Source organism: Penicillium citrinum (genome assembly GCF_028827155.1).
Source record: "Penicillium citrinum strain IBT 23319 chromosome Unknown utg000003l:1.0-4596430.0:1.0-4598250.0, whole genome shotgun sequence".
NCBI classification, from domain to species: domain Eukaryota; kingdom Fungi; phylum Ascomycota; class Eurotiomycetes; order Eurotiales; family Aspergillaceae; genus Penicillium; species Penicillium citrinum.
In genome coordinates this window covers 1,919,747-1,932,898 of record NW_026622688.1, presented here as the reverse complement: position 1 = coordinate 1,932,898, position 13,152 = coordinate 1,919,747, and the positions used below count along the sequence as shown (strand labels likewise).

The 13,152-nt window shown below is 48.3% G+C and overlaps 5 protein-coding genes across 5 annotated transcripts; all 5 read right to left on the bottom strand.

Moving 5' to 3' along the window:
- Nucleotides 1-128: 128 nt before the first annotated feature.
- On the bottom strand, nucleotides 129-1,714 carry N7469_003936 (uncharacterized protein; the record flags this gene model as incomplete). Its single annotated transcript, XM_056642856.1, has 2 exons — nucleotides 129-1,163; nucleotides 1,382-1,714. 2 exons carry the CDS (start codon nucleotides 1,712-1,714, stop codon nucleotides 129-131), a joined length of 1,368 nt encoding a protein of 455 aa, XP_056502268.1.
- A 615-nt stretch (nucleotides 1,715-2,329) lies between these two features.
- Nucleotides 2,330-3,040, bottom strand: N7469_003935 (uncharacterized protein; the record flags this gene model as incomplete). Its single annotated transcript, XM_056642855.1, has 2 exons — nucleotides 2,330-2,801; nucleotides 2,871-3,040. The coding sequence occupies 2 exons, from the start codon at nucleotides 3,038-3,040 to the stop codon at nucleotides 2,330-2,332; spliced, it is 642 nt and encodes a 213-aa protein (XP_056502267.1).
- Nucleotides 3,041-3,466: 426 nt separating this feature from the next.
- On the bottom strand, nucleotides 3,467-4,165 carry N7469_003934 (uncharacterized protein; the record flags this gene model as incomplete). Its single annotated transcript, XM_056642854.1, has 3 exons — nucleotides 3,467-3,820; nucleotides 3,889-4,066; nucleotides 4,122-4,165. The coding sequence occupies 3 exons, from the start codon at nucleotides 4,163-4,165 to the stop codon at nucleotides 3,467-3,469; spliced, it is 576 nt and encodes a 191-aa protein (XP_056502266.1).
- A 389-nt stretch (nucleotides 4,166-4,554) lies between these two features.
- Nucleotides 4,555-7,178, bottom strand: vtc4 (putative vacuolar transporter chaperone (Vtc4); the record flags this gene model as incomplete). The annotated part of the gene is made up of 3 exons (XM_056642853.1): nucleotides 4,555-6,534; nucleotides 6,603-7,059; nucleotides 7,174-7,178. 3 exons carry the CDS (start codon nucleotides 7,176-7,178, stop codon nucleotides 4,555-4,557), a joined length of 2,442 nt encoding a protein of 813 aa, XP_056502265.1.
- Nucleotides 7,179-8,692: 1,514 nt separating this feature from the next.
- N7469_003932 (MCM DNA helicase complex subunit MCM4) lies at nucleotides 8,693-11,800 on the bottom strand (the record flags this gene model as incomplete). The annotated part of the gene is made up of 4 exons (XM_056642852.1): nucleotides 8,693-10,321; nucleotides 10,401-10,546; nucleotides 10,599-11,456; nucleotides 11,530-11,800. Coding segments are annotated over 4 exons (2,904 nt in total), but the record flags the coding sequence as incomplete, so codon positions are not given.
- Nucleotides 11,801-13,152: the final 1,352 nt, after the last annotated feature.

Sequence of the window (13,152 nt, the reverse complement as noted above, 5' to 3'; positions counted from 1 at the left end):
GCAAATGTAGACACATTAAGGTGGAAGAACCAGACCAACAGTCCCATAGCTAGATCACCACGGTGCTATCTCTATGCTCCAGTCTTTGAATCATGCTTGAAAGAACATTCGCATAATATGCGAAACACCTACCGCATTCTTGGGGGAGCCCCAATGCTAGCCCTCATCGGGTTGTCGAAAAGAAACCGGAAGATTTCCGAATCGCGCTGGCTGTCTTCAATGGCTTTACAGATCTCGAAATATCCTTGAGGTTCGAACTTATGGTCGATAGGATTGTCATTGTTGTTTTTCAGGAAGTTGACAAACTTCTCCGTTGTTCTCTCTTCTAGATCCATCAGTATACGATGGCTGTGTTGGTAGCACAGGTAATGTTGCTTGAGAATGTCCCGAATTTGCCTTAGACTTTGCGTGAAGGATTGTACCTCTCTGCTGGCTGGGGTAATATGTTGTCGAAGTCGGTAGTTCTCCTGATTAAGCTTGACGATCTCCTCTGAAAGCCGTATGTTCTCGCGTTTCAGAGAATCGTACCTCACCTGCTGAGCTGCCTCCATCTTTTTCGTCCTGAGAAATTCACGTCTTCTAGCCTGAAAGAACATTTCCTCGATTGTATCCAAGCGGACGGCTAGATCGGTATTGTCAACGAGACATTTGAGATGGGCGTTGCTCCGAATGCCGTCCTGATCATTCGATTGGCTCTGAGTGCTGACTTGAACCAGTCCACTGAGGTCATTTTGCGCATCATGAAATACCTGGGTGTCATCCTCAGCCTGTGTATCACTCTGAGCCTCGCTATCATTATGATACAGCTCGACTGGTATAGTATCGGGGGTCTCCGTGCCAGAACGTTCCCGGATAGTGGCGCTTGTTGAACGGCTGTTGCTGAATTCGTTCAGAATGAATGAGTGATTGGCGACGTCGTTTGGATTCACTCCCGAGCAATCATCAGTGCCCTCGACAGGGGCTTTCAGTGTCGATGAACTGCGAAGACTTCTCGGGATATGCAAATCGGGAGGGTCATCCACATCATTCTGGGGGAAAGTCGTTGGTGGGGTGTCGCTTCCAGCGCCTTGCTCTGATACTGCATCGTCAAGACTGAAGATAGATGACCCGCCGAAGACAGAGTCATCGATTGATCTCTCTCGCTTGAGGCGCAATCTTCTCTTCTACATTTTGTTCTTGACGGACAACATCAGTGGCAGTCCTGGCTGAGTGGTACTAGAGTTCGTATTACTCGTAATCCGACTCCATGACGGTTGGACAGGCGCTAGTGGATGATGTCTTTGAAGGGGCGCAAGTGATTGATGATAAGATGCGAGAGTCGATCTATCATTTGTTAGTCCATGATTCTTCATCGAAAGGGATATCTTGATCGATACTCCACCGTCGGACCTTCGCAGGCTTCTGTGACCTTCTGCTGCAGTTGTTTGGGTATATCCATCGTCAGTCTCTCGGGGTCAGAGGCATCACTTGACAGACTTTCGATTGGAGACAGAGTCGTAGAGAGACCAATGTTTCGCCGGAAGGGCCTTGAATCTTCGAGGCCCAGAAATATCGCACGACCTGCGTTTGGTCTTGGAATCGGAGTGTGTATTCTCGGAGGTGGGCTTCGTTCAAGTTCTGGGCGAACGGAATGGAAGAGGGGAGGCCCGAATTCATTATTCGGGTCAAACCCATTATTTGTATCCTCCTCGTAACCTGGAACCTGGAACTTCATTCTGTTGGCTCAATCGATACAGTAGCTGATGGTTTGGCGTAGAGTGGAAAAGAGAAGTTGAAGTGGAAAGTTGACGTGAGGAAGAAAGTGGAAAGAGGAAGGTGAAGGGCGGAGAAATGGAAGTTCATCGAGAGATATCGGAGAAACTCATACTAGTAGAGACAATGGCTTCATTTATTCAAATTGATTTATAATACTCACTAGAGAAAAGAGATTTCGTGTGTACCAAATATCGGGATTGTACTGTCAGCATCTATGTAGAAATATCAAGAGCATTTTCCAAGCACTTCTCTTTATCTTTAATTGCTGACCCATAACAGCATAAACTAGATCTCGATAGAGAGCGACAGAGAAGGAAATAATGCTGATCTGCAAACAATTGCTAACCAGAATTCACAGTTTGCCATCGAAATTGCATAGAATTGAATTGATAATAAATAAATCACAGCACTACCACGCGACGATATGTCAGATTCATCCCCAGGGACACTAAATCAAAAACGCATAACGAAAGCAAGATCCTGCATAGCAGAACTTGATTCGGAAACTTGGCCGCTTGAACACGGGAGCTCGAATGAAACGCGTACCTTCGTAAGCTCCACGAAGACACCTTGCTCAAGCGACATATCTCGCATCAGAGGAATAATTCCCAGAAACCGAGTCAAGGTCGTTCCCCTTCTTCTTCCTTGCTTCACGAGCCTGCTTCCGAATTGTAGCCGCACGATGTCTTTCGAGTTTAGCATTTCTTCTTGCTTCTCTAGCTCTGGATTTTAGTGCCCTTGCTTGAAGCTTTTCATTCCTTTTCTCGGCTCTCTTTCTCGCGGCATATGCTAGTTTGAGAGTTTGTACGACTTGTGCGCGGTGTTTTTTGAGTTGAGATAAACGTCGCGCCTCATTGAGACGCTTTTCATGTCGACGTTTTCGAACGTGAGCTTGGAGTTCGGCTTTCATTGTTGCTAAGCGTGTTTGACGAATATGTCGTTCTCTTCGTGCGATTTCGAAGGGATCCTCTGGCTCCGGGGCAGAGTCGTTGGTGTCTGGGTCTCTCGTTGTTACGCATTTCGTTGCGGTCAATTTGCTTTCGAGGCTGGATCCGGAACAAAGATGATACTTGTTAGTATTGCTCATTTGGAATTGAAGTGATGATCTTTCATACCGAGTCAAGTGCTTGTCTAGGACATTGTTGATATTTCTGAGGACATTCCGGATGCTTGAAGTGACGATTTTGGGGTTGCGGATGAGGAGTACCAGGCAGTTAATCCCTATCCATACGGGATCCAGGGCGAGATAGAGAACATAAAGAATCATGAGAAATAGAGTAGACATCGTAGATGTAGTATTGCGTAATTCGAGTGTTGATAAGAGAAGATGGTGTTGTGGGTAGATGGAAGAAGGATGAGGTTGTGTGACTGGCGAACAACTTGTTTTAATGGATGGGAAATAGGGAGAGTAGTCATTTAATGGAAGAAAATGGGATGAATTTCGATATTTAAAGAGACAAGGTTGCAAGTCTTTCTAAATTTTGGGAATAACATGGAATACTTGACAGATTCATAAGTATAGAATAGCTGAATCGATGCTATCTAATCACACAAGACGGCAATTCTTACTGTATATCATGCAAAGTCGAGGGAGCGAACCCGACAGGAAATCCGGTACATATGTGACGATTGTAGTTTGCTCGAAAATTCCACCCAGATGCTTATAGAAAGACATCAATGAAGCATTTGCCATATCGTACTTCCCTTCTTCTTATTCGGGCTCTACTTTGATGTAAAGGCATTGCCAATTATTTTCCATATCCAGAAGGTCCACTGGATGTGCGTTATCCATCATCAGAAGATCCTTTGTCCCAGTCTGTAGGGCATATCGCTCATTCTTGAGTTCGTCTGTCTCTGTTTCAAGTCGACCCAGTTCTTTCTTGAGATCAGCGTTCTCCGCCTGGAGAGCCTCAAAGGCTTGCTTCAGCGCTTCGTTCTCTGCCTGCAATGCATCTCGATTAACTCGAATCAATCGTTCGGTCTGTAGCGCTGTGTCAAGCAGCGTCCTTTGACCCGTGAGGATCTTGTCTTTTGTTTCATTGCTTTGTGCGGCGTCTTGTTTTGCCTTGCATATGTTAGCATTGCTCATAAGCAGCATGTGTCCCAGTGGGAAGAAATAGGAAGTTCTCTTACCTTGGTCAGCTCAGCTTCGAAGTTGATTTTGTTATTTTCCCATGCTTGAATTCTTGCCTCTCTTGTGGCGAGTGTGGCTTTCTGGGCGTTGAGAGCTGCTTGGTCTCTGGTCAGATCAGCTTCGATTTTAGAGCTTTTAGTCATCCATGCGTTAATCTGTGTCCTGAGACCTGTCATTCTGTCGTATTATCTTATTAGTAAGATCCAATTGGATAGATTGATGTTTCACTTACCGCGGCGAAGGGTCCGGAGGGATGCTAGACTTTGGTGGTACCATCACTTTCCAGAATGCGCAAATGAGTGGCAGTGGAAGGAGTAGGGGAAAAAAAGGACACTAATGTCAAAGAGAGTGGTACAATAGATGAACAATAGATCAGAGGATAGTTGATGAGGTGAAGTGAATTGTGGAAGAGGAGTGCAGGGAGAAAGCGTTGAGAAGAGGACGAAAAATTACAAGAAACGAGGGAAGGAAAGCACTCAGAAATATCCAAATTGAACTGTACAGCCTAACTCCCCTCTAACACCCTTTACATAAACAACTTGAGCCCAGCCAAGAATAATATCTGACAGTATACATGCTGCAGGAAATCCAAATTAAATGGCAATAATATACGAGAAACATTCAAGTGAAAGTCACCACGCTCACGCTCATGCTCATGCACAATTTTACAATTCATCGCCATGTTTGAAAGTTCCATTTCCATTTCCAGGTCCAGGAATAGGAAGAGGACCACCACCAATGGGATCCTTAGAGACAAATCCACCCTGATGAATGCGCATACCGAAATTAACCAGTACGACAATAATCAATCCAACAGAAACAACAGTAGGTCCCCACTTCTCATAATAAACTCGTTTGACATCTCGGCGTTTCCGAATCTTATCCACTCGCCAGATATACAGGAATAGACTGTAGACTAAAGCGCCCGCAGCGAGAATAGTGAATCCCCATGAGGAAGCGAGGGCAACAGAATCAGCGCCAAAATTGAGTAATGTCGCCGCAATTCCACCAAGGATAATGGAAAATTCAAGCCAGGAGAGGAATGTTCGTTCGGCGGCGAAGTAGACCTTTGGTTCGACGCGAACGGGGACGAAGATTCTTTTTACGGGGGGTGCTTGGAATCGTTGAAGGGTGCGTTGGGTGCCCTGGAGAACAGCGATACCTCGTTGTTCGGGAGGTGGCATGGAGGTAGCGCGGGGTCGGGGGATGATAGCAAGAAGTCCTTGGGCGACAAGATGGCCTGTTTGACGAAGGTAATATTTCGATAATTGCTTGGCGTAGTAAGTCCCACCGACGCGACGAGCTTCTTCGAGTTCATCCGAGTGGACTGATTCGTCGTCTGAATCATAGAGAGGATAGTCTTCATCACCTGGAAGAGGTTGCGCAGCTATACGCTCCTCAATGTCGAGTTCGTTACCATTTGTCTCAGTAAAGAGGCCGCGGTCATCACCGATTTGCTGGGGGAAGCCGTTTTCCTGGCTTTGGGCGGATTGTGGTGATTCTTCGTCGTCTGAGTCTTCTTCGTCGTTGGCGGATAGTGATGTACTGGCCAGCGGCCGCTGGATACCATAATGTCTGTTGACAGGCTTTCGAATATCGACGTCCATTTGGGGGAACCAGAAGGGAAGAAGGTTGATTCGGGTAGGGAAAAGTGTAGCAGTGCCATGAATGAACTTGCTGAACTTTGGCACAGCTTCCACCAGATGGCTCGCGGTCAAATCACGAATCCATTGCGGGGGTTCCTGGCCAGCTTGTGTTTGCAGTTTCACTTCTAGGACGGCATATGGGAAACGGTCAATATCCTCGGGGGGTAACTGAGAGAATGGGAAGTCCACGCCAATATCCATGCGGCGCCAGTTCGTGCCGGCCCGCTGGCGACCATCCAGATTATCCTCTCGAATCATAGTAAGTTCAGTATCTAGCGAAATACGGACACGGGCGTCTCCTGGTAGTTGGAACGCCGTCCGGTGGTAGAAGGTGCGAGTAACTGGGACCAAACGGCGGGTGATGACTCGGTACTGAATCTCCCGGGCCAGTTGCTCAAGATCAGCGATCTCCTCAGGGCTCTTCTTTCCTTCCTTTCGCATCTTATCAAAGACCTGTTCCACGGTCATACGGCCATCAAGGAAGGCATTGACGTTCTTCTCCTTAAGTGAGAATCGTGCCTTGACAGACTTTTCTCCCGTCCAGTCCTCGCGGTGAGTTTTTCGCTCCACAAAGATCTGATCACTCTCCATTCCTCCATACCAACGCAGACGAATTGCCTCCGCACCTTCAGTCTTCTTCAAACGGCCCTGATACAACTCCCACGTATCGGGGTTATCGTAGTAGATGGAAGAAATGGCAGTATCTTTCTCCTCAAATTCCTTGCTGGCATTGAAGACCAACACCGGCAGATGCTTCAAAATGACCAGCTTCAATTCGGTGATATTGTCGCGATGAACCCAGTACTTGGTTGTTTGACGAACGAAATTTTGCTGATTTCCACCAGCAGACGCATCACCCTTCACAGGTTTACCCTTGGTACGAACAAGATCGTAAAGCTTCGATAGCTTCACCACGAAGGCATCATAGTTGTCCTTGAAAAATGGTTTGGCATTGAGGCGCGCCGCAAAGACAGGTTTCAGGTACCATTGCGTTTGTTTCTATTCGCAGTAATTAGTACGTAGTACAGACTTGGGCAATCCGGGGACTGGAGAAATGATGAACATACGTCATGCTTCTTGATGATTTTTTGGAAGCCCGTGTAGTTCAACTGGGTGAATTTCGCGAGGTCATGCACATCGGCAATGATATCACTAAGGATCTCCTCCAATTGGAGAAAATCCTCATCATCTGGCGGGAGCTCGCGAGTGCTATCCCGGCGAGCGCCCGCAGTACGTTCAAGTCGAGAAACGACATCATTGACCTCGACTTCACTCGCCTTGATTCGCTCGACAATCTCTTCGCTTTTCCTTTTTTGAAAGGTGAAGACTTTCTCTAGTTCGCTCTCGAGCAAGGTGACGAAGGCTCTCTCGTCATCTTCGGTCCATTCGCGACGAGCCGGTTTGGTATTTTCAGGGGTCGGCGGAGTAACATAATCGGTCTTGAGACTTTTCTTCAGCTCGTTGTAGGCAATATAGAAAGGATGATACTCCTTGAGCATCGACGAGTGAAGGTGTTCACCGAACCTGTTGCGGGTTTTGGAGTCAATTTCACATGCGGGGAAGCATTCCTGGGCGACGAAGGAAGGGGGCAGTAGGATTTAGAGGAATCCAAACAGCAAAAGATTGACAAAAACTCACCTCATACTGGGCAGGGGTGTATTGAGGTAGGGGACAAGCAAATATGATCACTGGCTCATGTCGGAGGAAAAGACGAAAAGAGAGGTGGACGAGGTAGGAGGATGCTTTATCGGCGAGCCGAGAACGGCTACTGTAGGGAAAGGTAAAAGCTGCGGGTCGGATCCGCTTCAACAACGGGTCCAAATACTCTGTGGCGTGTGTATTGTAGGAAAGACTCGACCTCTCATGGGGTTGGTGAAAATTAGAACTATCAACGAGGGAATCAACTAGGTAAATTGTGCAGTAAATTGTTTCATCGCGCAACCAAAGGTGAGACTCGCAACGAGACTAGCCAGCCATCCCTGCCGACGAAGGACGATGATTGGTTAAGAGAAAAACTGCTGGCCAGGATCTAGATGAGTCAGCTGAGCTTCATTGACGTCGATTGCCAGTCATCTCGGCACGTGCTGCGCTTGTTTAACGAGTGGATCGTCTATACTGTACGGTATTGTACACTAGTTTAAGTCTGTACATTTATGTACGTAGTAGTTATAGTATTTGAGAGTACACATTTACTTTAGAATCGCAGAATAATAGTATGATATACTCACCCTGAGTATTCAAGTATGTATCAGCCTGCACTGCAAAAGAAATATGCTCGCATGCAATCTCAGTGCCTGCCCAGATCTTTCCGGCGCAAGGGATATCTCCTCTAGCCAATCCAGTGGGGTTCCATCTATGGAAATAGCATGCTTATGCATATATCCCAGCTCAAAGGGTCAGCCACCGGCAGGCAAGATACATTGGAAGGGTAGTACATCTTTAAAAGTTGTCCTATTATTACATATTATTACAAGGATAGGCACATGAATAATATAAATTAGATTGGTCATTTGATACTGGATATATATAGGTCTATGAGCACTGTACTGATTGCTTTTCTCGGGTAATCCTCGCAACTTAGCATCCATCATATAACTACTTACCAGTGGAGCTTACTACTCCGTGGTTAGTACGCAAATGCCATGCTAATAACGAAAAGCCTGGAGGCAACTTCAAATTCGGACCCGTCTCGCTAAATCTTAGTGCCAATTCGCAGTGACACTTGTCCCCGCGGGGCTGAAGGCAAGCCAAAGAAAAAGCAAAAACTAAAGACTAGATTGCGTGGACAAGATCATTTAAATTGGTATTTTTGGTATTTTTTTTACATTATGCAGCCAAATGGTGAGCTCTTGGTGATCTTTCCAAAACTGGAAGGACCTCACGCGACCACCGCTTTGATAACGGATGTATGGAGTACTCATTAAAGAAACATGCAGCAGCACCCTTCCATCCCAGAAAACGCCGAATTGTCTGCTTGGCCGAGGATTGACCCGCGCAGGTAGATAGTAAAAGTGAAAAAAAGAGAAAAAAAATGAGAATGAGAATGAGAATGAGAATGGGACACAATACAAAACATGCAGAGGGAAGAAAGAGGGGGAAATATCACAAATATGCTACCAGTCGATCATTTCATCATGGAGATCATCGCCACGCCCCTTTAGGACAAACCCATGGCCGCCCGGCGGATACTTCGTCGAGGACCTTCTCCAGAAACGTGCACAGCACCCTCTTGCTCCAACGATCGCAATGCATCGCCAAATTGGTTGTGGTCCAAAGGCACGTCGCTCTGTTCGCTCATATCGCGGAATAGATCCGTCCAGCGAACGGCTGCACCGCTAACACCACCTCGATCATCCAAGCGAGCGAGAACAGCCTTCTTGAGATCTTCGCGCATACGTCGCTCACTCGCACTCGTACCCTCCGTGAGGAGACCCATATCGATCAGACCCGTGCGCGCGTCAGTCGCGGCCTGCTTGATGGCTGAGCGAATGAGTCGGACAGCTTCGTCGACATCACCGGCTGTCACCTCGGGTGAGAGACGCATGCGGGCGTGGGCTTCAGACAAACGGATCATGGATTCCAGCTGTCGGGTCGTGGCCGTAATGCGGCGTTCGGAGGCTCGGATGTCGTCTCCTAGTTGGCGCATGGCGACATAAGCGTCTGCGAGAGCGGTACCAGCAGCTGGGGTTAGAACGGGGTGGATGTTGGTCTTCGCGTAGGTGATGTAGGCTGTTAAGAACTCGATTGGTAGAATTTCTTCCGAACTGGCGTTGTCTGGGGTATCTTCAAGGTACATGTTGACCAGATGCTTCGCCATACGGCGATCCTCAGATTCATCGACGCGGTCGAGAACAAGGTACACGAGGTCGAAACGGGAGAGCAGAGTGGGTGGAAGGTCGATGTTCTGGGGGACGGGTAGACGGGGGTTGTAGCGACTACCGATGGGGTTGGCAGAGGCCAGAATCGAGGTGCGAGCATTGAGAGTGGTGATGATACCGGCCTTGGCGATAGAGACGGTCTGTTGCTCCATCACTTCGTGGAGGACAGATCGGGTGGCCTCGTTCATTTTGTCGAACTCGTCAATACAGCAGGTACCGCCGTCGGACAAGACCAAAGCACCGGACTCGAGAACCATTTGCTTGGTTTCGGGGTCGCGAGTCACGTAGGCTGTCAGACCGACAGCCGATGAACCTTTACCACTGGTATACACACCACGGGGGGCGATCTTATGAACATAGCGCAGCAGTTGCGACTTAGCAGTTGAAGGATCACCGCAGAGGAGAATATTGATATCTCCACGATAGCGAGGGTTACCACCCTTCTGGAAAGTCTTGTTGGTACCTCCGAACATTTGCAGCAGAATACCCTTCTTCACGTCGTCCATCTCGTAAATACTGGGTGCCAGAGAGCGAGAAAGCAATTCGTAGATATCAGGTCGCGAAGCAGTGCGCTTAATTTTCTCCTCCTCCTCGGCAGAGATCTTCCGAGTTTGGTCTGCCTCAGCTGCCTGCTCAGACATCTCCTGCTCAACTGTGGACACATCAATTCCCATCTTCTTACGGTCGACCTTTTGCACATGCAGAACATCAATGTAGGTCTTGAAAAGAGCCTTCTGCGAACGCTGGCGAGCGCTGACACGCATTGGGTTGCAACGGAAGATACCAGTCACCTCGACACGGTCACCAGCCTTGCAGATGTCAACAAGTTCATCGTACACGCAAAGGGAAACGGAGTGAGGGGTTTGGCCGTCAGGCACATTATCGGGGGGTTTCTTGAAGCTTAATAACTTGCTTGTCGGAGAATGCGCAGCGGTTATGGATGAGTTGCATGGAGTTCTTCTCCTTGCAGGAATCGCGAGGGCAGACTGTGGGCTCAGCAATGCGGCCACGGTCGATATCAACCTGAACACCGTAAGAACAGGCGTGGCAGCGGAAGAAAGCTTCCTTCATATCAGGGATGATCGGTGTAGTACGGATGACGAGACCCTTAATGCTGACCAGCTTGTCCATATCTATATCAATGTTAGTACACGTGTCCCAAATACGCATCGGTTATCAACTTACCAGCTGGGTCGAGATCTCGCATGTTAACCGACTTATCAAGACCGAATGGAAGTACTTTGTATGACACGGACTCGACTTCGCCTACAAGATCAGGGACATCTGCTGAGGGCACGACACCGTCCGATGTGAGGATAGACTGGCCACGACGATCGCGGGATGGGATACCGCGCTGGTTCTCGGAACGCAAGACGTCCATTTCTTTCAAAGCCAGATCGACCATGACATCTTTCACGGTCTGATCCATTAATGGAATGATTTCCTGGGGGTACGCGAGCAATTGGTGCCACAGCTTCTGGGTCAGAGGGTATGACTTCAAATTACGGGCGTCCAAGTTGAACGTGGTCATTCCCAGTCGACGCATATCATTCAGCATAGTGATATACTCGCGTTTTTCGGCAGCGTCACCTAGGAAGCGGGTCTCGTCCTCTGAGGCACCATCCGCCCACAGTCGGTACTTGGTAGCGAAATTGTAAAGAAAATTCTTGAAAGCGGACATAGAGTCCTGGATCGAAATGTTGGTACCCCAAATCACACGCGAAGAGTTTCCTGCCATCGCCTCCGCCTCGGAGGTTCCGGGATTGATGTTCGAGAAAGTGGCATCTGAGCGAGCCACATTATCACCAGAGGGCATGCCATTGGCGTCGACGAAAAGTCTGGCTCTGCGAGCAGGAGTCGATCCGAATCCACCGGAATGGAGGTCGCTGCGACGGGGTCCACCACGGCGACCTTGGCCACTTGGGGATACGAACAACCCGCTGCTTATGCTGTTGGCATCGGAGCGAATATCGGAACGAATGTCATTGCGGGCAAAGCCGCGGGTTGGGGAAGAACTGGGTATATAGTTGATAGGGGATGAGTCTAGTAGGGGTCAGTCTGAAATATACTGGAAGCGATTGTCGCCGATATGGTCGATTTTTTTTTTTTTGCCTACCTCGAATTCCTGCGTTGTTTGCCCGTGGTGTCCTCTCGCCGTCATCAACGGTCGAGCTGGCTTCGGCCATACGGACATCCGGGGTTTCAGCACCTCTGTTTGACCTTGTTGGAGAGGATTGAAAGAACATTGGGGATGATGATGGAGCACCTCGTTCGGCGGCAAGGCGTCGGGCGGCGCGGGGAGTAGCCTGTTGTTGACTTGGGCTGCTGGGGGGGCTCGCGGGCTGATGAGACGGGCGATGCCGTCGATTTTGAAGGGCGACCCCTCCGACTGGCCGGCGAAGACATGATTGAGTATGTATGACTTCGGGTGGGATGGGGGTAGGATAAGTGGTGGTGGTTGAAGATGGGGCGGGCTTGGAGAAAGGGAGGAACACAGCTTTTTCCCGGGACGCGCTCAAACGCGTCGCGCGTTAAGTGCTTCCCGTTTGGGCGAGCGTGTCTGCGGTAAGGTCATGTGATTCTCTTTGAGACACCTCAAGTTGTAAAGTTGAATCTAGTATGGTATACATTCGTAGCAGGTTTTCAACATTGTGATGCTACGGGTCTAGCATGGTGCTTGCTTCATGCAGCAGTGAGCAGCTTTTTTTTTATTTCTCTCCACCATATGGTCTCAAGTGAATCATTTTGGACAAGTATACTACTGCTGTTATCGACTCAGTATGGACGACTTCTATATTGGTACAACTCGATAAGTTTGATCACACTAATAATTATACGCTGGCTTCTTGGTGTATATAAGATAATTGAAGCGATTTCTATTTATGTCGTTATCGAAATACAGTATAAAGAAATATCAGGATACCTCATCGTTCTTCGAGTTAAAAGAAACTGCTGTCTCCGGATAATTCAGCATGGTAAACTGGAGCAAGGTAATAATGATGTTCAATTTCAAGTTTAAAGGCTCCCACATACTTTCAGGTGAGAATCGCGCGAAGCTAGGGCTCTTTTATGTGGATTGGGATACCACATATACAATATATCCATTTAGAAAAGCGGGGTGTGTATAGCGAACTATGATTCAATGCAGCTCTAGCTTAAATCAAAATTCGTCAAAATGATGGGGCTAGTGATATCCTACATATTCTACAGTGGTGCTTTCTGTGCCTTGGCAGGTTCATGTACATACATTGCAGACATGTGGCGATGCAGCCATCCGAATCGGTACTGCAGTGGCTTGCTCTACTCCTTGATTGGTCAACAGCGCCACCCCCGATCCAACCAGTCGCGCCTTCCTCTTTTTGGCGTGTTTACCGTTCTACATCAAGTGGGCACCTTCCCAGTTCTGTATGTACGCACAATGTCTCGCTTTCCCCGGATGGAACTTCACTTCTCTTTCAGAGCTTCTTTCAGGGTTTGGCTCTTTGAAGCTTGCAGGTCTAGTGAAGAACTGCAAATGAGGAAAGGAGTAGCGAGCCTGTTAATTAAGCCGACGCTACTGCAGTCTTTCTGAAGCCGCCGGGATCTGCTTGGCTGTTTCGCCAGGCGCCTGATGTCATCCCACAGTCGATCGACACATCCACGATCCCTCCAATCATCCCTGCCCACACTGTGCCAGCGTGACGCTATCAATTCTTTGGGCGCCAGCTCAAACAAACCAGAAATAAACACCAGCCACTGC